This window comes from Salvia miltiorrhiza, chromosome 2 (assembly GCF_028751815.1).
Source record: "Salvia miltiorrhiza cultivar Shanhuang (shh) chromosome 2, IMPLAD_Smil_shh, whole genome shotgun sequence".
NCBI classification, from domain to species: domain Eukaryota; kingdom Viridiplantae; phylum Streptophyta; class Magnoliopsida; order Lamiales; family Lamiaceae; genus Salvia; species Salvia miltiorrhiza.
Genome location: NC_080388.1, coordinates 61,285,493 through 61,307,361, shown reverse-complemented (window position 1 = coordinate 61,307,361; position 21,869 = coordinate 61,285,493). Strand labels below are relative to the sequence as shown.

At 36.8% G+C, this 21,869-nt stretch overlaps 3 protein-coding genes and 1 pseudogene across 8 annotated transcripts; 1 reads left to right on the top strand and 3 right to left on the bottom strand.

The window, feature by feature from the left end:
• The first annotated feature begins 6,336 nt into the window (after positions 1–6,336).
• Positions 6,337–9,172, top strand: LOC131010863 (26S proteasome non-ATPase regulatory subunit 14 homolog). Its single transcript, XM_057938547.1, has 6 exons — positions 6,337–6,611; positions 6,721–6,898; positions 7,464–7,545; positions 7,966–8,142; positions 8,227–8,394; positions 8,763–9,172. The coding sequence occupies exons 1-6, from the start codon at positions 6,470–6,472 to the stop codon at positions 8,952–8,954; spliced, it is 939 nt and encodes a 312-aa protein (XP_057794530.1). The 5' UTR covers positions 6,337–6,469; the 3' UTR covers positions 8,955–9,172.
• Positions 9,173–10,606: 1,434 nt separating this feature from the next.
• LOC131009837 (probable carboxylesterase 5) lies at positions 10,607–11,849 on the bottom strand (annotated as a pseudogene).
• A 130-nt stretch (positions 11,850–11,979) lies between these two features.
• On the bottom strand, positions 11,980–15,266 carry LOC131010864 (uncharacterized). Of its 6 annotated transcripts, none has more exons than XR_009096685.1 (3): positions 15,112–15,266; positions 13,439–14,132; positions 11,980–12,743 (listed from the first exon to the last, which is right to left on the bottom strand). XR_009096685.1 is itself a non-coding variant. In XM_057938549.1 (2 exons), the coding sequence occupies exons 1-2, from the start codon at positions 15,158–15,160 to the stop codon at positions 13,726–13,728; spliced, it is 456 nt and encodes a 151-aa protein (XP_057794532.1). In that variant the 5' UTR covers positions 15,161–15,266; the 3' UTR covers positions 11,980–13,725. The 6 variants fall into 6 exon arrangements, 2 of the variants coding, with proteins under 2 accessions (XP_057794532.1, XP_057794531.1); XR_009096684.1 differs by having other exon boundaries at positions 11,980–12,707; XR_009096683.1 differs by having other exon boundaries at positions 14,901–15,247.
• Positions 15,267–19,975: 4,709 nt separating this feature from the next.
• LOC131010862 (uncharacterized) lies at positions 19,976–21,658 on the bottom strand. The gene is made up of 2 exons (XM_057938546.1): positions 21,320–21,658; positions 19,976–20,668 (listed from the first exon to the last, which is right to left on the bottom strand). The coding sequence occupies exon 2, from the start codon at positions 20,663–20,665 to the stop codon at positions 20,135–20,137; it is 531 nt and encodes a 176-aa protein (XP_057794529.1). The 5' UTR covers positions 20,666–20,668; positions 21,320–21,658; the 3' UTR covers positions 19,976–20,134.
• Positions 21,659–21,869: the final 211 nt, after the last annotated feature.

Genomic DNA, 21,869 nt, shown 5'->3' with positions numbered 1-21,869 from the left:
TTATTATGAACTTACGAACATACTAATGTTCGTCGACGGATAAACGAGATAAGTAACTCATCTTCACCCTCCCCCCAAACTTATTTCACACAAAGGAGAAATAAGTTTGGATGAATGAGAAAATGGTTACTTGTCTCGTACTCACAAACGAGGAGGAGGCTTAGGCGGTGGTCATTTCTCATCAAATTTGCATGCTCCATCCACCGCGACCCAAAAATATGGTGGCTTTGCAATTCTTAAGACATCCCGGGCGTCATGGTAATCTCGTTCACCATCTAGAGTACCACCACACTCATACAATTCCTTATTAGACAAATCAAAGTGAAAATCAAAAGATGAAGATAAATAAAAGTGAAAGAAGCAAGCCTTCATAGAATCGCCCGTGTCGAGGTAAGGATCGACAAATTTTTTGACTTTGCATTCTTTAAAACTTGTGAAATCTTCATCCTTTTGGAATTGTAGAGGTTGTGTTGGAAAAGTTGGGCTCTCGACTTCAAGGGGTTTGGAGAATTGATCCTCATCTTCTTCATACTCTTCTTCAACTTCTTGAGGCTATTCACTTAGAATTGGCATTGGTTCCTCATACAAGGTTCCATTTTGTAGGCTAATGGCCATGCACAAATCATCAATTCGCTTTTGATTTTTCATAGTGGTAGCCAAAGACCTTCTTTGCTCTTCTAGCATAACATCCGAGTTAGCTATACTTTTTTCTATCCAAGCTTGTGTGGCTAAGAAGCATTGTAGGAGATCGTCTTTAGAATTTGGATTCTCCTCTTGATAGTACCAATTTCCCCCTTGGAAGCCTTCTTGAGTGGAATAAGAATTTTCATAATTCCAATTATTGAAATGATCCTCATACTCCAATGGTGATTGCCACTCCATGGTATTGCACCCCATGTCATAATACTCACCATAAGAAGATGTTGGTTTGAAGGCTTCTTGGATCAATGGTTGCCTACAATTTCTTTTGGCTTCTAAAACACGCAACTTAAGTTGCATCAACGCCAATTGTAGTTGGAGTTGCTCAACCAACTCATTCCTTCCATCGTCCATTTTTTTTTTGGTGCCGCTTCTTTGGTTGTGCGGCAATTTTCTCTACCAAAAGTAAATAAACATATAAATAAACTAATATATATATAAAAAAAATCTAAATTAGACAAAAACAACTTTTCACAATATCAAAAGTAAAAACTCAACCAATCCCCGGCAACGGCGTCAAAAACTTGTTCGCTATTATTTTCGCTACGCCGCAAGTGCACGGTGTAGTTGCAATATAGGGAAGCAATGTCGTATTCCACAAGGATTGGTGAATTTAAACTTCTAAATATTATTAATAAGTTGTTTTCAATCTATTTAGACAACCAAAGATGAAGAGGTGTTGAGAACTAAAACAAAGCTAAATAAAGCAAGTAAATAAAATAACAACAAGATAAACTTAGTTAATAAATTGGGGAATGACTCGAAGGAAAGTTATCCTAGGGACTAGATTTCGATGGATAGTAATGAACTTCAATCTAAAGCAATATTAATCTTGATATGGCCTACTTATCTAGGGCGATCTCCCCACTAGTTTTAGCCCCCTCCCGGACGACTAAAACAGTAGATTACGGGTCATAATTGCCGTCCCCGGTCAATTTCTAACCTATAACTCCCAAGAGCACAAAAGATCAACAAGCCATCACCCAACTCTCAACCTCCTAGTTTATTGAGATGATATGTTTCAAGCTCCTACTCTATTGTAATTATCCTCTCCCGATTCAAATCACAAATTAGAAATGCACAAAAGGTGGCCAACCAATCATACAAGAGAGATAAATCTAGGGCTTGAAAAGATAACAATAAGCACAATCAAGATATAAATATTAAACAAAGAAATCAATCCATTACAAATCCATCTAATCTAATCTAATCCCTAAGATAAGGGATTTTAGCCAAGCATATTCATAATAAAAACAAATTCCAAGTCATAAGAAAACATAAATAAAGATATAGAGAGATAGAGATTCATAGACAAATCCTATAATCTTGATCTTCAATCATGTAGTCTTGATGAGCTCCATTCCAAGTCTTCCCCTTCTTTCTTTGATTTTGGTGTTGTTCTTGTGTGTGGAAGAGAGAAAAATGGTAGAGAATGGAGGCTAGGGTTTGGAATTGGAGTGTTGGGGAAGATGAAAATGTGTGGGAATGATGAATGATGTGAGGAATGGGGGGGGGAAATGGGGTTTTAGAGCTCAAAATCACGTCTGGGGCTCACTTGGGGGAAGCCCCGCCCTTTTCCCGCGGTCACGGCCCCCGTCCGCGGCCTTCAAACGTGGGGGATGCTCAGGGGACCCGCGGTCCCACCCCGCGGCCGCGGGTGTCTCCTGGAGTCGGGGGCAGCTGACCCGCGGTCCCACCCCGCGGCCGCGGGTGGTGACCGCGGGGTACTGGGCGTTTTGCGCAGTCCGCTCGTTTTGCTCCGTTCTCCCTCGTCCGGACTCGGATTTGGTCGCCGTTTGCGCTCACGGATTCCTCTCGAGACGTACTTCAATCTCAAATCTTCAAAATCCTCCAATTAATCCTTGATTTTTCCTGAAATTACTCCAAAACTACACCAAGACATCAAATCTTCATAAAACTCAACATTATGGTACAAACACGCATTGGCAAGCAAAATATGAAGGAAAATGACAATAAATCATGTGGAATTGAGGTACGAAAACCATGTTTGTCAATGTGTTCGTATGAAAGACAAATGAACATACTAATGTTCGTCGATATGTTCGTATAAAAATAAATGAACATACAAATAAACATACTTATGTTCGTAAGTTTATAATAATGTTCGTTGGTTCCCAGAATTGGAAAATGAGGAATTTATGAGATTTCCTAAACTTGAAGAATTCAAATGAATTTGATTCATTGATTTTGGTGAGATCAATGGCTCTGATTTGCTCTTCATTCTCTATATAGGGGAGTGGTCTCCATTGAACTCTTCCCTATATATATATATATATATATATATATATATATATATATATATATATATGGTTAGGAATAATCAGTTGACCATTTAGCTTAGTTGGTTCGAAAGTGTGCCTTGCATATATACAAGGTTGTGAATTTGAAACTCACAAGCAACGTCATATTTTCTCCTTCTTCAAACTGGTTCGGTTCGTCCAGACCAATTTTTATATGGGCGCGCTCCAGTGAGACCCTCTATTTTTTGTGAGACATTGAGTACAATGAATAAGACATATATACTGATGAACAAGGAAGTATACGCAGTATATACTGATGAATAACGAAATTAAAAAAATTGGTAATGAAAAATAAATATGTACTGATGAACAAGACAATATATACTGATGAATAACGAAATTTAAAATATTTCGATCGCTCCCTCCAAAATTTCTCCATTTAGATACAATATCAGCCATATGATTGAAGATCTAATAAAGGACATCATTTCAAGTACTTATCCGTTTGATGCCAACAACATTCATGACCTTTCTTATTTCAAAGATAGAGCAATACTTGCTCTTACTTTGGATGTAGTAGAACTCATAAATCAATACATGGTGTCTCTAAATTCTTTGGGGGAGCGAAGATATCTCAGTTCAGATAGCATATGCAAATCAGACTCAAGCAGTGATCTAACACTTTTGAGTTCTTGAATACATTAAAGTGTTCTGGCATTCCAAATCATGAATTAGTTTTGAAGGTTGTCATTCCTGTTATATTGATGAGAAACATAGATCATTCCAATGGATTGTGCAATGGTACAAGATTGATCATTACAAGACTCGGTACACATGTTTTGGAAAAGAAAGTTCTCACAAACCATAATGCAAGACATCAAGTATTGATACTAAGGATGACATACACTGACACCAGTTGATCCAGGACTGCCGTTCAAGTTTCAACGGCGACAGTTCCCTATTATTGTTTATTATGCAATGACTATAAACAAAAGTCAAGGTCAATCACTCTCTCGTATGGGTTCGTTTTTGAAGAGACATGTTTTTAGTCATAGTCAGTTTTATGTAGCTATTTCTAGAGTTACAAGTCGAAGGAGTCTGAAAAATGTTGTATATAAAAAAGTGTTCCAAAATTTGTAATAATAAGATGACAAGTTCGCAATTGTCTTTTCATGTATTATTATTTTCATATTTATTTTTAAGTAATTTAAAATGTTAGTCTTAAATATATTTTAGCAGTAATATAATTGGTATAACAGTTGTATGATAAAATATTTTAGTATATTTATTTTAAAGATTATATAAAATTGTCCTTCAAAATGTTACAATAAAATGTCTATATTGTTCGATGTCTGAGTATAGATATCCTATGATCTTTTACGTAAAAATGGATGTATTCTAAAATAAGTTATGATATTTTTTTATACTTTTATTTTAATTTTAATAACTTTCAACAAAAATATACTCATATTTCTTTAAATAATTAATTAAACAGATAAAATTTTAACAATATATGTAACCCTGTGCATCGCACGGGTAAAACACTAGTGTCGACAAACTGTAACATGTGGAAGCCTTTTATTCGCTCTTGAGGGAATAATCAAATTCAGTTATGAAAAAGATCTTGAAGATATAATATCAGTTGATGTTATCATCTTGTGCAAAACACGTGAACTTTGAAGAGACGAATCTACCATTTGGAGTTACACATGACAGACCTGAAAGGATGAGTTTGCCAATTTGCCTCTCTGCCTGTAGAGTAGAGAAGCCTTTTATTTCTCCCGTCTCAATTCAATTGGCCATAAGACTTGGACTCGGATGTTAAGAAACGAATAATTTATACTCCATCTGTCCCAACTATCTTGATACATTTCTTTATATGACAAAAGTTTTTTCCTGTATTCATCTTTCACCTACTATACTTAACATACCAAATGCTAGTTTCTTAAATCTCGTGCCTAAATTTTTTGTCTCAAGATAGTCGGGACGAAGAGAGTAATAAAATAGGAGAAATAAATTATTTTTTTTGAAAATATATTTATCAAAAAGTAAGAGGAAAAAAGGAATATATTCTTATTTAAGTGAAAATATATATAATTATTTGTGGGTCACAATGACATTTGATGTAAATAATAAGTTAGGTGAGAGTATTTATTATGTATTGATTTTTCATTTTAAGAACTGACCTATTAATAAATAAATGTGACATACTCCCTCAGTCCCACCTTTTAATATCCAACTTTTCTTTTTTGACCATCCCACATTTTAGTTTCCATTTCTTTTTTTGGTAAAAATAGGTGAGACCCTTGCTCCACTTTAATTATTTTAACACTCATACACTCAATTACTTTATTAGAATTCAAGTTACTCACAAATGGATACTAAAATTGGGACGGAGGAAGTATTAAATTGGGTAGGAGGTATATATCATTAATCTAGAAAATTTTATAAATAGACAGCCAAAACATTGTCTATACATACATAATTCAAATATATACCATTGTTATGGCTATTTTGTTACTCGAGCAATTAAAATTTTTTGTCAGCGTTATAGTCCATACTTTTCTTTAGTTCACAACATCTACTTTTCGTAAGAGCATTCATGTCGGCTTACTCATCTGAGGCGACTCGAGTCGTTTCTCAGATGAGTAAGCTGATGTAGATGGCTGTTTACTCGAGCCTTACTCATCCGGATGAGCATGCGTCACTTTTAAGGGGACTCGAGTCTTACTCACCGGATATAGGGGGTCGACTCATAGCTTATTAACCAACTTTTGTATGGATGAGTCGATCAATATAGGCTATTAATTCATAAGTAGTCCCCTCCTTAGATGAGTAAACTACTTTACTCAACGGATATGGATGATTAGTTTCGATTGGTTAATACGACTCCGAGTTTATCTAGTGCAGCTTCAACATTCTAAATCCTCGTCAGATTTCCTCTATTCCTCAAAGTTTCTCTTTGCTACATAATAAGGTTCTTATTTCTTTTCATATTATTAACCTTGAATTAAATGTGAACTTTAAAAATGTTCAAATTAAAATTACCCATTAATATAAAAAAAATTAAAAATTAATCAAATCTATAATTTTATCATTCAAATAAAAAATTTAAAAATTATCAGTCAACTTTTTAGGTGTAAATTTGAGCTTTTGAAATCGAATTCGTAACCAAGTCTATTCATAATTGTGAATTTTAATTTTAAAATTTGAATTTACAATTAATATTATTTTTAATTTGAATTATATCTTTTAAAACTTGAATTCATAATTAAGATTATTTCAAATTGTGAAATCTAATTGTAAAACTTTGAATTAACAGCCGAGAAATATCAAGATCATTTTTTACTTAAAATAAAAATTAGACAAAATATAAGGGCACCATTGCAAAATCCCCCAAAAAGACCCACTGTCTTGTTTCCAAAGAAAAGTATTCTTCAAAACTATCTGCTTTAGCAAAAAAATTTGCAAAAGAAAACCGAAGATAATTTTTAAATTGAAAAATTGAAATGGCAGGCATGGAGAGACTTCACCGGATGTTCGCCGGCGCGGGCGGAGCCCTCGGCCATCCTCCGCCGGATTCCCCGACGCTCGACTCCTCCGAACAAGTCTACATTTCGTCTCTCGCCCTTCTCAAGATGCTCAAACACGGTAAATCTAGGGTTTCTGTTACGGTCCTAGATTGATTCAATTATTGCGTATTTTATCCTTGTTAGCTGATGTAATTGGGGTTTATGGTGTGTGTCGTCGATTGTTGCAGGTAGAGCCGGGGTGCCGATGGAGGTGATGGGGCTGATGCTGGGGGAGTTTGTGGACGAGTACACGGTGCGTGTGGTGGACGTCTTCGCGATGCCGCAGAGTGGAACCGGTGTCAGTGTCGAGGCCGTCGATCACGTTTTCCAGACTAATATGCTTGACATGCTGAAGCAGACCGGAAGGTACCACAAATATTCGTGATCTAGAAGGAATATTGAAAACTAATTGTAATTGCAATCAGTTTTTCATCTTTAGTATGATCTGCAGCTCCATTTTTCTTTCTTGAACTGTAGTGTTGCTTGTTGCTTTTCATTTGTTGTTGTATGCTTGCATCTACTATGTCTCCGTTGTAGTATAAATATCGGAAGATATTTGGTTGATATTTAGGAGTCCTGATGCTTATTCGGTGTGTTCCATATTCTAATAGGATTTGAGTTATCAGAGCAATCAATTGCATTCAAATCTTCTGTAGTCATTTTGTAGGATGATTTGTTCTAACTTCTAAGAAAAATGCGACTGCTATCTGGTGAAGTGTTGGCCCATCTGTATTTACTCTTATGCTTGGTCTGGAATATTCTTTAGACGACTATAATTAGTTAATTAGACTGCATCAAGTATCATTAGTTTGATACTGTTTTGTTTTTGTGTTGGTTTCATTAAAATTGAAGTATTCTTTTGGTTAATAAGGTATTTTAATGTCATTTTCCTCCCTTGATATTGAAGCACATACTATTTTCTATGTTGCAGACCTGAGATGGTGGTTGGTTGGTACCACTCACATCCTGGCTTTGGATGTTGGCTTTCTGGTGTTGACATCAACACTCAGCAGGTCATTTCCTTTCCATTTTCTATTCTTCTGTTGCTCAAATATTGTTGATTAATTTCGAATATGATATCATACGAGATGCTTAGCGGTGTTATTTGGTGTGCTTGTGATCCTCATTGTTTGCATTTTTGAAGTACGTAATATTCCATCATTCCATGACATTCATTTGGTCTTGTTATGCTTAACTTACTGGGTTTTTAAACCTTGACGTACATTATGTGCTATTTCTGGAAAGCGGATCTCTGCAACATTTAGATTTAGTCTATATTACTGTATGGCAGAGATGGTGCTGTTAGCAAAAACACTCACTACTCTACTTCTGTATCATGAGTTTTTTTTACCTTTTGGGTATCACATTTCATCTAGTTGAGTTTTGACTATAAGTGTGTGTTTGAAAGCTGAAATTATGTTATAATGATGCAGAGTTTTGAAGCTTTGAATCAGAGGGCAGTTGCAGTTGTTGTAGATCCAATTCAGAGTGTTAAAGGAAAGGTGGTCATTGATGCCTTCCGTCTCATTAACCCTCAAACTATGATGCTGGGTCAAGAACCGCGACAAACCACTTCCAATGTGGGGCACCTTAATAAACCATCTATCCAGGTATTGATTAAATTTCGAAGCTCAGTGACACATATTTAAATTGTCTTACAGTCCGTTTCTAATTTTGATTTGATCCCGCTCCAGGCTTTGATTCACGGGTTGAACCGGCATTATTACTCCATAGCCATAAATTACCGGAAGAATGAACTTGAGGAGAAGATGCTCCTCAATCTTCACAAAAAGAAATGGACAGATGGATTGACCCTCCAGCGGTTTGACTCCCACTCGAAAACAAATGAGCAGACAGTCCAGGTGCTTTGGGGTTTACCCTTTATTATAATTCTTTCTGTTGGTTTTCCTTATAGCCATGAATCACGGAAATAGATGTCATTGTGTGTAAGGCTAATCGTCTATTAAAGAAAACTAAAATTTGTGTGCAAGCGAAAGCAGATTGCATGATTTTGGGAACATTTATACTAGGGCCTATTCACTGCTCTTGCATCAAAATTCTTTCAAATTGAGCATAATTATGCATTTTCTATAGTTGACAATATATCTTGTTTGAAGAGATCAAGATTACTAGAAGTGGAATCATACCAAAATGCTCGAACATCTAAAATGTCGTGCATTTTCACTTTCTTGTTCTAATGTAATTTATGTATCGTTGTATACAAAAACAGGAGATGCTAAACCTAGCCATCAAGTACAATAAAGCGGTCCAGGAGGAAGACGAGCTGCCACCTGAGAAATTAGCAATTGCTAATGTGGGAAAGCAAGATGCAAAGAAGCATCTCGAGGAGCATGTCTCAAACTTGATGTCTTCAAACATCGTCCAGACTTTGGGGACTATGCTGGACACGGTTGTTTTCTAGAATTTGAAGTTGAGAGCCATAGAAAACTTTCTTTTCTTCAGAAAGTGTACGTGTCTTCCTCTTTTCTCCTCAACCTGATATAGACTCTCTGCTTTCAAGTAAGAGAGCAATTTTCTCTAAAATAGTTTCTAATTTTACTTTGTTGTACCTTCCCTCATTTGTATTCATATCAAATTATGGTGTTGAATTTAAAGTTCATAACTCAAGTACTCAACAAACATTGCAATCTCAAATCAAAGTACAATTTCACTATTTTCTAGAATTGAAAAGCCATAGGAGGCAAGTCCATTTTAGAGATTTAAGCCATTTTTCTCATTCTTTGTTTGGCCTTTTCACCTTCCAACCCATCCAAATGAAAGCAATGATCCTCCCCTTGTGTTTTGTGGATCTCGACTGTACCCAACCACCCGCTCTTAGTGATGTCAATCTAGCCCGAAATTCGTGGGCTGGCTCGATTAACCCGCCATTCGAGAGGATTAGGGTTGAATATTTTCAACTCGATAAAAGTTACAACCCGATTAGCTTGTAACTGAATAGCCCGACATCCGATAGGGTCGGCTTGTCTAATTTGATGGGTCAGCCCGAAACCCGAATACTTAATATTTCATCCGTCCACGAATTAAAGCGCTACTTACATTTAAATTTTTGTCCATCAATTAAAAATTTTTGTCCATCAATTAAAGTCTTATTGTGCTTTCTGGACTTTTTTACTCTTCTTCTTTTCCTATATTTACTATCATTTGCCACTAATGGACCCACCTTACAACAACTTTATCATTTTTATATTCTATACACTTTATCACTAGTGGACCCACCACACAACACCTTTAACACTTTAGTGAACTACTTTATCACTTTAGTCAACTACTCTTATATTTCACCCACCATACCTTTTTCAGCTTTCTTAGTCTCCGTGCCCGCCCTTAAATGGGCTTTAATTGGTGGACGGAGGGAATATTAAATATTTAAATATAAAAATAAAAAAATGGCAAAATATTATAATGTCTCATCATTTCACTTTTATGTATCTTTGAGATGCTTTGATTCCATGAATTCAAACTATTGTTGGATATTTTATTATTTTTTCGTTAACAAAGTTGAACATTTTATTGTTACCAACTTATTTTATATGTTATGTAATCTTGATGTTTTTTTTCAATATCTTATATTTTTGCATTTCATGCTTGCTATATAATTTATATATTTGATTTCTATGTATATTTTGTACATAATACATTAGATCATTAAAAATAACAAAATACAAATGATTATTTTATTTTTACGCATTTAAGCCGACTAGCCCGATGGGCTAGCCCGAAATCCGAACGTTTAGGGTTAGGGTTGAAAATTTATTACCCGATAAAATCCACAGCCTGATTGGCCCACACCCGATTAACCCGAAACCCGATAGGGCTGGCCCGATTGACATCCCCGCTTTGACCCCAATGCTTGAAAGTAAAGCCACCCTCTATCCTTCAAAAGATCCTTCTCAGCCACAGTAATTGATGCAGCCCAAGGTTCGTCGTTGAAGAAACAAGAGTTGAAGAAGAAGCCATTTGAAGATGGTGGAGTTGGCGCGTTGGATAGCCCACATTTACGTTTGATTTTGATTTATTTCCAATTGCATTTATTTTATTTTCAGCATTGTTATTTTAGAGCCCAATAGTTTAGTTTTTATGTTATTTTCAAAAATTAGGGAATAAAGGCCTTGTTTGGCTGATTAGGGTTTTATTTAAGTTGTTTCTTTATTAGACTAGGTTTAGTTTTTGCCTATATATAGGGCTTTTAGGTGTGGCCGAAAATTGAACCTTATTTTTATCAAAACTATGAGTTTTATTCTCTTTTGAGAGTTTTCAAATTCTTCTTGAAATTTCAAGTAGAATTCATCTATCGGCGTAACGGTGAGTCAACCAACCCTCGTCGGGTGTCATTCATTGTTTCCGAGTTGATGCGTCAACATCATGTTGGGGTGTAGGGAATTCTATTCGCCTATATCATTCCGTGGGTTAGATTTAGAGGTTCTGAAATTTTCATTATTTATCGTTCATTTCAAGTTTTCCGTTTGCGTGTTCGTTTGAACGATCTGGTAGGATCGTAGCAGTAACCGGCACTCTCCAGCACCCAAGTCCCACCAAGCTAAGCCCTCCCTCTGCCACCGGGTTGATCCATGGGTCCTCCGTTGGGCATGACGAGTTAACCACCCCCCACAGCTGGTTCATGTACGCCTTCTTTTCCATGTTCGACTCCTCCAACCCGATAGGATCCGAACCCCAGAAAAGCAGGTCGACCAACACAACCCCTAGAATTCCCACATTTAGTCCTCCATCAGGATTACGTGCAGCCATAGCCAGAATGTTCCCACCGGCACTGTCGCCGGCCAAAAAAATGCGTCGGACGTCGACATGGTGGTTGAGTATGGGCTCGGGGCCATCACTGTTGCAGTGGGATGCCACCCAGTGTAGAGCAGCCCATGAATCCTCATATGCGACTGGGAGATGATGCTCGGGAGCCCTTCTGTAGTGCACAGAAACTGCGATGACTCGGGATTCGGCTACAAGGGCATTTAGGTAATTGTGGTAGAGTGGAGTGGAGGGGGGTGTGCACAAGGAATGCACCACCATGGTAGCATACTAGAAGAGGGAGCTTCTCATTGCTACTGCTGATTTTGGGGAGATAGATTCTTAAGTAGACTTGTGTGTCTGGAATAATGTTTGTGATATCTTTCGATGTAACGCCGGTGGTTGGATCGGTACCTGCAGGAACGATGTCTGTTTCCTTCAGCCTCTCGACATGACTGTTCTTGTAGGCTTTGATGTATGGGAGAAACTCGAACTTGAGCTCGAGTTCGTTCTCTGCTGCAGATAATAGATATAGATAGTTGCTGGGAGTGGATATGAATTATTCGTTGTGTTTTCTACACAGCTTTTGTGCAAGTGTTGATTAATGTTTTGTGCGTAGCCATATTGTGAAGTGTCGATATTCCAGTTTATATTCTGAAAAAATCAATAAAAGTAGAAAAGGCAAATTGATGATCGAAAGTGGTATTGAGGTTTCTTGACTACAAATTGACATGGCCATATGCAAAACCATTAGTTGTTACATCAAAATTAGTAGTACAGTACAATTCTTTGCAGCCTTATTATGTTTCTCATTTCATTAAAACAAGATTGAAATCACATTCAAGCAATACACGTCATCATCCATGTATCGTGGCGGCTCCGCCGCTCTTCCTCCACGACCACGAATCGGACGGTAACTTGGGCAGAGGAGGCAGCAAAAAGGCCCTCTTGCAGAGGCCAAACAAACGGCCACCCTTGGTACCACAAGAGCTCTAGAATAACAATGGACTGCTTGGTGAGATCTTGAAAATCTATCTTGTTCAAGCTCGAGGATTGCGAGAAATGCGTCTTGTCTTGACTGAGAAAAACGCATCATAGCTTGTAGCGCTCAAACATCTGGAAAGCCGGCTACCTGCAGCAGAAGAAGACCCCTTACTACTCTCTGCCCGAGTTTCGCCTCCCTTTTCGAGCGAGCAAGAAGTGTTGTGGACAGAGAGCCCATTTCAAGGTATCTATCCCAATGGCAGACTTGCGATTGCATTTGGACTCCGTGTATGTCAGATTCTAACACGGAAACATAGAGGTGATGAGATGAGAGTTACTTCATCTTCTTCATCAAAATCGCAGGCTGCATCTTCTGCTCAGGAGCTCAAAACCGGAGAACTTTTTCGGAAAGAGAGGGCATCGGGAAAACCTATATTTCAAAGCAGAAGAAGAAAGAGATTTGCACCTGATGCAAGGATACCGATAAAACATAGTCGTGATGAGAAACAAACAAGATGAATATATATGTATTTTTGTGATGAATGGATGTGTTGAAGATTTACACACACACATATCTATATATATGTATATGTATCTTTGTGATTTCATGTCTGATTATGAGTCTTTTCAATGACAGTAGCCCCTCACCTTCTTCCATTTTCTTCACACTTGAGTCTTTGGGGTGAAGCCAAAGTTTAAAAAGCAGATAGAAAAGTTTACCAATATTCCTTCAAACTTATAACAAAACTGTTCAATAATAAGAAGGTATAAGATTTATCAGAGACCTAATCCGAGTTAATCTCTAGTTTTTCATAGTATTTATTATTATTATTATTATTATTATTATTATTATTATTATTATAATTATTTCAAATTTTGAAAATGTTACGCGTTCAATAATAACATCAAAGCACATGAGGCATGCATAACTGAGAAGAAATATGCTCCCTTTTCATAAAATTTGCATGCAAATGCTGCATATGTCTAAAAAATGCTACATATATCTAAGCATTACATGCAGGGGTATATAACCCCTAGATTAACTATATATTATCAACTTGAATCAATTAATTTCTGCAATAAGACCATTCCTAAATAGCTATATCTACATTCAGTAGGATCATTTTCACAAAAGCAACTGCAGAGGAAAAGGAAGAATACCGTTTTCACATAGTCCGAGCAACACTTCTCTACATCAAGAACCAAGCTATCAGAAAACATCCATTGCTCTGTTGATCTCCACTGCGACAAGATGCAGCACTCAAACCTGTGAGCCAAAATATGACAGATCTCACTTAATGTAGAGGTATAGATTTAGGGAGTCGTCCTATCCACGTATTTTTCCCTCATTATCAGGTCCCGAACAAATGGGAAAAGTATAGTAGTACATGAGAATATGCATAACTGAAAAACACATCAAAGGGGTGAATTTTTCTTTAAAAAATGAATCAATTAGAAGACTTGTGTCGTTGGGATGCCACGGAAATCAGAGACTGGATCTTAGCAACAGCAGAAGTCTTCTCAGGCGGGCATTTGGAGAGAGCGATGTTTAATGAAATAATAGCCTCATCGACTCTCCCTGCTGACATGGATGCCAATCCGGCTTTGTAAGCTTCATCGGCTATCTGAGCATCAGAGCTAGAAGCTGGTTTTTTATTAGGGGTTTTGGCCTTTGGAGCAGGATCAGGAGATTGTGAGAAGATCGCAGCACGAGCATACTCGAGAGCAGCAATGGCGGAGTTAATCTCAACCATGAGAGCCTCGGGAGCAACGGATATAGTCTTAACACCGTCAAATGCGCTCCATGGATGATTTTCTTCTCCGTAGCTCATGTTATATCTCGATTGCTCCCGACCTATATAGGGTGCGAAAAATGTCCAATTTTACAAACTAGAAAGAAAGACTAAATATTTAGTTCTTCAAGTATTAATTTTGCATAACTCACCATATCTAAGCAATGTGTAATAACAAAGATAGAATGCAGTAATCTGTCAAATAAGAGCAACCAACAGTATCAATCAACGAACACGATTTTATCTGAAAGAAATGCTATCGCGATCTTTAAACAGTTTGTGTATCTTATCTAGGATCTAAACTCTAGAATTTTAGGGCGAAATCAACTAATAAAAAGCACATACAAGAAGAAGCCATCCACCTCTTCAATCACAAAGAATCACTTGGATAAAAATTGCACCATTTTTTTAACATAAAATTGAATATGGACAATACATCTAGTTCAATGTAAGGCACTTTTCTATGATTTTCCTATCAATAGTGGAAACATGTGCTTGTTGAAATTTCTCTGCTAATCAATGTCAGGGATATAGACAATTAGGCAGCTAATAATCAGAAATAGCTCAACAACAAATTAATTTCAGCAAAGAAGATAAGCATGGCTGCCATCAATTTCATAAACAGATGATTTCCCACATTATGAATAAAAAGGGCATTCAACCACCAAATTCATAAACCCCAGCAAGCAAACAGCAGAACTTCAAGCTGATTAATTCAATAATAATATTCCCCAAAAAATAAAAATTAATTAGAAATCATGAGCAGATTACAAGGATATAAAGCTGCAGGAAATATCATCGCAGCTAAAAAGGAGTAGAAAAAAAGGGACCTTTTTTAGAATATATAATCACAAAATCAACTATCTCTCTCTCTCTCCACAAATTGATTTTATCTTTCAGAATTTCATGCGGCATTGAGTTTGAGAAGGTCCTAGAGCGGAAGCTTGAAGGACTAGATTTGGAGATGTGTATTCCATGTTTACATATATTTTTTCTGTTGGGTGCGTGCTTGTTTTCGGCCAGAATTAATAAATAGTTTACCTCCCCGTGAAGCTGAAGCTTTGATTATCAGTTGACGATGATAACTCATAGTATCATTTGCAGTTGCAGAAGCTCACCATTTCATCATTGATTGGACCGCTATGCTTTATCACTCTAATTATTCCTCTCCATTCATATGAATTTATCCAAACAAGGAGTATTACATTACAACTTTTATGTGATTCTGTAGATTTTTCTCTCATTTTTTTTAAATCGAAAAATTTATTAAATTTAATTTTGAGAAGGGTAATGGCATGTAAAACCATGAACTTTGAGCGAATTCTGGTTTTAACCTCTAATAAAAGATTCTACCTGTAAAACCATGAACTTTGATTTCTTTCTGATTTTGACTACGAAATAAATTTCTGGCAGCTTATGTGATATTTTAATCTATTTCCTAGTCATTCCCCCAAAATCTTCTAATTAGATGCCCTAATTCTCAAAATCTATTTCCTTTAATCATTTCCTCCAAAATCTCTCCAGAGTCGGAAGCATTCAAGTAATAAATCCTCAACTATTCAGTGGAATTATTGGGCAATTGCTTAGGTCATTAGTAAGAATCATTTCGGTCATTTCCTCTAATTGCTCTCTTATCTTTCATCCTATTATTATAATAGCTCTATTTATTTCTAAATTATTTTGGCATTCAGTGGAATCAAGTGGATTGTAGAAAATATAAATAGCTTCTAAGTAACATCTCTGCAGAATTCTTTTAATAAGATGCAAAATTCTTATTTTTAAGTTAAGGGTTAAGGTGCAGATAGACCCCTTAAGTAGAGGCCCTTATAGCGTTTCACTCCTCTTACTCATTGTGTGTGCAGTATAGCCCCTAAAGTACCAAAAATCGAACATTTAACCCCCTCCGCCCTAACTCCGTCAGTCCACCGTTAGTCAAACTTTTTTTTTAATTTTAATAGAAATTTATTTTAATTTCAAAAATGGGGCTGACGGTGAGCTTAGCTCTGGATTCGATGAATTCGACCATGGAGTCGGCCAGTCTCGAGTAATCGACGACGTCCATTTGAACGGAATCCGTCTTGGCGTCGGATGCGGACAACGGGATGAGGTGGATGTGGGGAAGGGAGTTGACGCCGAATAGGGCGAAGGAAGATTGGGATTCCTGGAAATCGATTTCGAAGAAGAAGAGTTTGGATTTGAAATCAGGGTTATTAGATTGGAAAAGGGCGAATTCAGATTTGATTGTGGGGAAGGAGAGCTCGGGTTTGGAGTAGAGTTGGTGCACGTCGAAGAAGATTAGGGCGTGGAATGGGCGCGGGGTGGGGAGGGAGAGGATGCGGCGGAGGAGGGCATCAGAGAGGCAGATGACGCCAATGGGGGACTGGGACTAAGATCCAATCTGCCCTCTCAAGATTCAAGAACTGGTGAGCAAGAATCTCCAAACCAGTCCGCTGCAAATCCAAATGAGAAAACGAAGGCAGATGGAGGGGAGGGTGAGGAGAGAGAGGTTGGATTGTATGTTGGCATGTTGCTGTTGGTTTGGGAGTCAGAGTAGCTGCTGCTCCTGGTGTCGCGGCTTCGACGACCGAATTTTGGCAGCGCGGCTTCGACGGCCGGTTTGGGAGATGGAAGAGAGGGTGAGGAGAGAGAGGTTGGATTGTATGTTGCTGTTGGTTTGGGAGTCAGAGTAGCTGCTGCTCCTGGTGTCGCGGCTTCGACGGCCGAATTTTGGCAGCGCGGCTTCGACGACTGGTTCTGCTGCTTGGCCGTGCTCGAGGGGCATCGGACGCCGGAGGAAGGGTGTTGGCCTCGCCGGAGGAAGGGATTTGAATTAAAAAAAAAAAAAAAGTTTGACTAACGGAGGACTGGCGGAGTTAGGGCGGAGGGGGTTAAATGTTCGATTTTTGGTACTTTAGGGGCTAAATTGCACACACAGTGAGTAAGAGGAGTGAAACGCTATAAGGGCCTCTACTTAAGGGGTCTATCTGCACCTTAACCCTTAAGTTAAATGACTTCGTTTTGTATTTTTAAAAGAACGACATCGTTTTTGTGGCATCTTCGATTAAGCCACGATGAATTTCAGGCTGCCAACTCAGCCTATTTTTGGCCGAAAATTTATCCCGTAGTCAAAATCAGAAAGATTTCAAAGTTCGTGATTTTATAGGCATAATCTTTTGTTAAAGGTTAAAACCAGAATTCGCTCAAAGTTTGTGGTTTTACAGGCCATTAACCCTTTTGAGAATTATAATTATAATAATTAAAATAGAAAATACATAAATTACATTTACGGCTCAATAGAACCGAATCGTGCTCAAATATGCTCGATCAAATCTGGTTCGAGTCTCAAGTTCACGCATGATTATATCTCAAGACAAATACGCTCGGAATTTGGCGGAATCTCTTTGCACAGCTTCATGAGTATTGCTCAACGCCCCATTATTCCCATCCTCTCCTCATTCCATAACATCTTCTCCTTCATTCTTGATTATCATGTTGTGTAAAATAATACACACAAATATGAGATCGTTGAGTTGCTCTCTATGTTGCATAGGTGCGGATGCGGGGGCGATACGATACGAATACGGGGATACGAATTTTTAAAAATTATAAGGTGCGATTCGGCAAGGATACATCTAATTATTAAAATTTTATTATATATAATGCTTATAAAATATATACAATTTAAATTTTCTTGAATTAAATATATGTAATTTATATTTTATTTTACCCAAAAGTTAAGCATTTTCAATTATATAAGTTAATTGAGCAACAATATAACGATTCAAATATTATTAGTCCAATATATAAGTCATAACTGAAAATAAAATTATCAAAATCAACCTTGTGTAGAGATACGTGAATTTCGCATATGGAATTTGCGAATCCGGTTTATTTTTATAAATTATTTTAAAAGATACGCCACGTGGCGAATCAGGTGCAAATCCGACGAAAATCCGAGAGAATCGCACCCTAAAAGAATCTAATTCGCCGTACATGCTAATTTTGAAGAATCTGTGCATCATAAGTTGCTCTTTATGCCAGAGCCGAGCAAGATTTTTTATAATTGCCCAACGTAATTGAAGAAGGCCATAAAACTCGTTATATATCATTCCTTGCAGCTTTTTGCATTATTTAAACATCTTCTTATTTAAACATCTTCTTTTTCGGTAATCGGGAATGGATTACTCTTCACAAACATTGGCTAATCTGAATAAATGTCATCAATTAAGTAGTATCCCATACGCTGGAAAATAATTTCGCCCCACACTGATTCTTAGGCTAAGTAATCTTTATAAAGTTGTTTACCGGCAACCACATGATCGCAATGAATATATATTTTCTTCTTTGTTAATTTTTTTCTTTTTTTTATGCGCTACCAAATGTCTCACCATTTCTCAATCGTGCTCCAAATATGGAAATTTCTTCATCAGTAACAGTCTCGTCTCGTGAGTGGTGCGAGAAGAAGTCTTTGAAGAATAAGACATATTTTTAAGAGATATGGGGTATGAGAAGAAAATAGAATGAATTTAGTATAAAAAATGAATGAAATGAGCTAATATTTATGGAGAGATTTTAGGATAAAAATAAATAAAGAAAAACATAATCGTTCAACAACTATTTTTAAAGAAAATAGAAAATCAACTGTAGAAATTCAAAATTTTCAAATTTCAATTTATTTTTAAAGACATGTGTATTGCACACGACATATGTATAAATATTTTAATATAACCATTCAAACTTGGCTCAAAACTGTGAGCCCTCTATTGAGTCGAGAGCGCGGCAGCAGGCGGAACTCGAGCCCGCCTAATGAGGCCTACTTTGGATGCTTTTATTTGGATAGTTGATTATGGATCATCAGTCAAAGCAAATCTATATTACTCCATAAAAGATGAGTTTTTCGCCTCCAATTTTTCTATTTCCTTGTAATTTTTTCCTCCAATTTTTTCTCCCTTCTCGTAATTTTTTCCTTCAAATTTTCTAGTATATATTTTTTAATGTGTCAATAGGCAGAAATGCTCACTTTGTTAAGTGTAAAATTAAAAATACCCACTTTTTATAAAAAAAATTGATTTTATGCCCAAATTAAAGTAAAGAGTAGAAATTATCCTGGGATATTGATGACTTTGCATCAACTTTTGTGTAAAGTCTTACAATTTTCTGACACAACTACAAATGCATATGAAAAATACAAGAAAAAATAGTCTGTTGTCGAAAAAGTATGTTCCCACCCGGACGACAAACTATTTTTTTTTTTTATTGAAATTTTAATTTGCTACAAGAAAAAGTACGTTGCCAGCCGAAAAAGTAAGTTGCCGCCCGGGCGGCAACCTATTTTTCCGACAACTGACTGGAGTATTTTTTATCGTGCAAGTACACTGAATGAGACATGAAGAATAAATTAGATATTTTGGGCATAAGATCAAGTTTTTATAACAAATGGGAATTTTTAATTTTTGACTTAACAAAGCGGGCATACAAAATTTCGCCTCTTTTTTAATTCTTCTCGAAAAAATCATTAGTTTCGATTCATAAAGGAAAAAAAAATACTCAATATGAATGTTAGATTAAAGATTATGAAGAGAGAATCCTAAGAGCACTCTCAGCAGATCACCTAAATGCATCACTAACTCTAAATTTAGGCTAAAACAATTGAAAATGAGATAAAAAATGCATTCAGCAGATCCCCTAAATTGGATGTGACCCACAAATTTTTTTACACCTACCTAAATTCAATCTTAAATTACACCCACCCTAAATTTATTTTAAGCTTATAATTAATAGGGCCCACACATAATTATTGTTTTTATGTAGAAAATATGAGATCTGGTGTATGCATTTATACAATCGAGATCCTAAAATTAAATAGGGAAGCTTTAGCAAGGAATATAGGAGCATAATTTTAGGATTTCGTGCCAAAATCAAACTCCTCTTTCAAATTTCAATCCACATATGAATATGATTCAGCTTAACATCAAGATCGATCGATTAAGAATACATGAGACTAAATAGAGCAAGAAACACAGAACTATGCTTTAACGAATGGAAATGTAACTCAAGAATTAATTCAATCAACATTGGCATCAATGACAAGACGTACTTTGAGAGAGCACGATCCACAAGGAAGAACAATTGATACTGGTAAAGACGAAGGCGAATGCAACGAAATCTCACCTTGAATTCTTGAAAACTGATATCCCATCTCATCCAACTCACAAGAACTAACAGAGAAGAAATCACCACACCTGCATTGATAGGATAGCTCGAAACTGCCTCCATCTTCATCTTCTTCTTCGACAACCATCATATCTCCTATGCTCACGTCTTCTGCACCTACAGCTTCCTGTCTCAACGTTCTCAATTCCTGATCATAGAGGGCCCGTGATCCCGGATCACCGAGCACTCCCCACGCTCTCTGCACTTCGAGAAACTCGCGCCCTAGGTTGTTTTGGGGATTTGATGAGTCCAGCCGTTTATCTGGATGGAAAGCGAGAATGGCAGATCGATAAGTTTTACGGATTTCGTCTTGGCTTGCATCTTCCTTCACGCCAATGGTCTCATAATGGGTTCTGCAGCCCAAGTTGTGGCTCCTTATCATGATCTGTCACGTATCAATATCCAAGAATGTTCATCGAAAATGATCAACATCAAAATTAAATAAAGAGCATAGTATGTGTGTGTATATTACCAAGAACATTACTCCAGATTTTACAGAATTTAGAATTGTTTGATCATACATGAGGAAATGCAAATATATTTAGTTTCCTTGCTTTAATTACACCTTGAAGCTCCTAATTTACTTTTGAATACAGAAAACACCCAAAATCGTCATCTGTAATAAAATATACTCGGGAATTTAAATGAATTATACTTCACTCTTTAGAGCTTCTAATGGAAATTTGCAGAAAATTTCGAAACCTCATCCAACATCATATTTTCTATATGCTTATTAAATTTTTCCTTTTAAAGGCTGAATTTTGCCAGAGAAAGCAAATTCAGCAGAAAAAATCAGTATTGAACTGTCAGTCCTAATATCAAAATTAGGGCAAACAACAGAATCTTGATGATAAAATTTAACACGGAGACGAAACAACAAAATGCTCTAAAAACCTCAGCCCTAAAATCATAATTTCATCTCTAATTTCAGACATTTGGGTTAGGTATGGCTGACCTGAAATTATGGATGCAAAGATTCTAAAACACGAGGGTCAAATTCGAGCCTTACTTAAAATTTGAGGGTTTGAGCTGTTACCTGAAGACTGAAGAATGAAGCGGAGACCGGAGGCCGGAGCGTGCAGCTGCGGTGAGGCGGAAGCTGAGGCTTCGTCTGTTCTGGTCAGGGACGGCGGCTGAGGCGGTGGTGGCGCGAGTGGTGGCTTCTTCTTCTTCTCCCCGTTTATCAGAAATTGTAGTAAAGGGTATAATTAAATTAGTTTTGTTTTACTAATAAAAATTATAAAATCGAGTATAAATTATAAAATATTTTTAAATTATTAATGGAGATAATCGATTACACAGATTGATTATCGATAATATTAGACCCAAACATTCATATTCCACTCATTAGTCACTTGAACCGATTAACAGGTAAGACTATATTTATCAATTTGAGGAAACTTATAAAAAAATACCATTTTTTTAAAAATATATGTTTTTTAGCCCCTCTTTAAAAACAACTCTTTTGTATACCAAAATGAATCAAAAGACTAAAATACCCTTTACGGTTCCCACCACTTTAATTTTCGCGCAACATTACACATGCCCACGATCATGATCACGATGGTGGACACGATCGTGCCCAC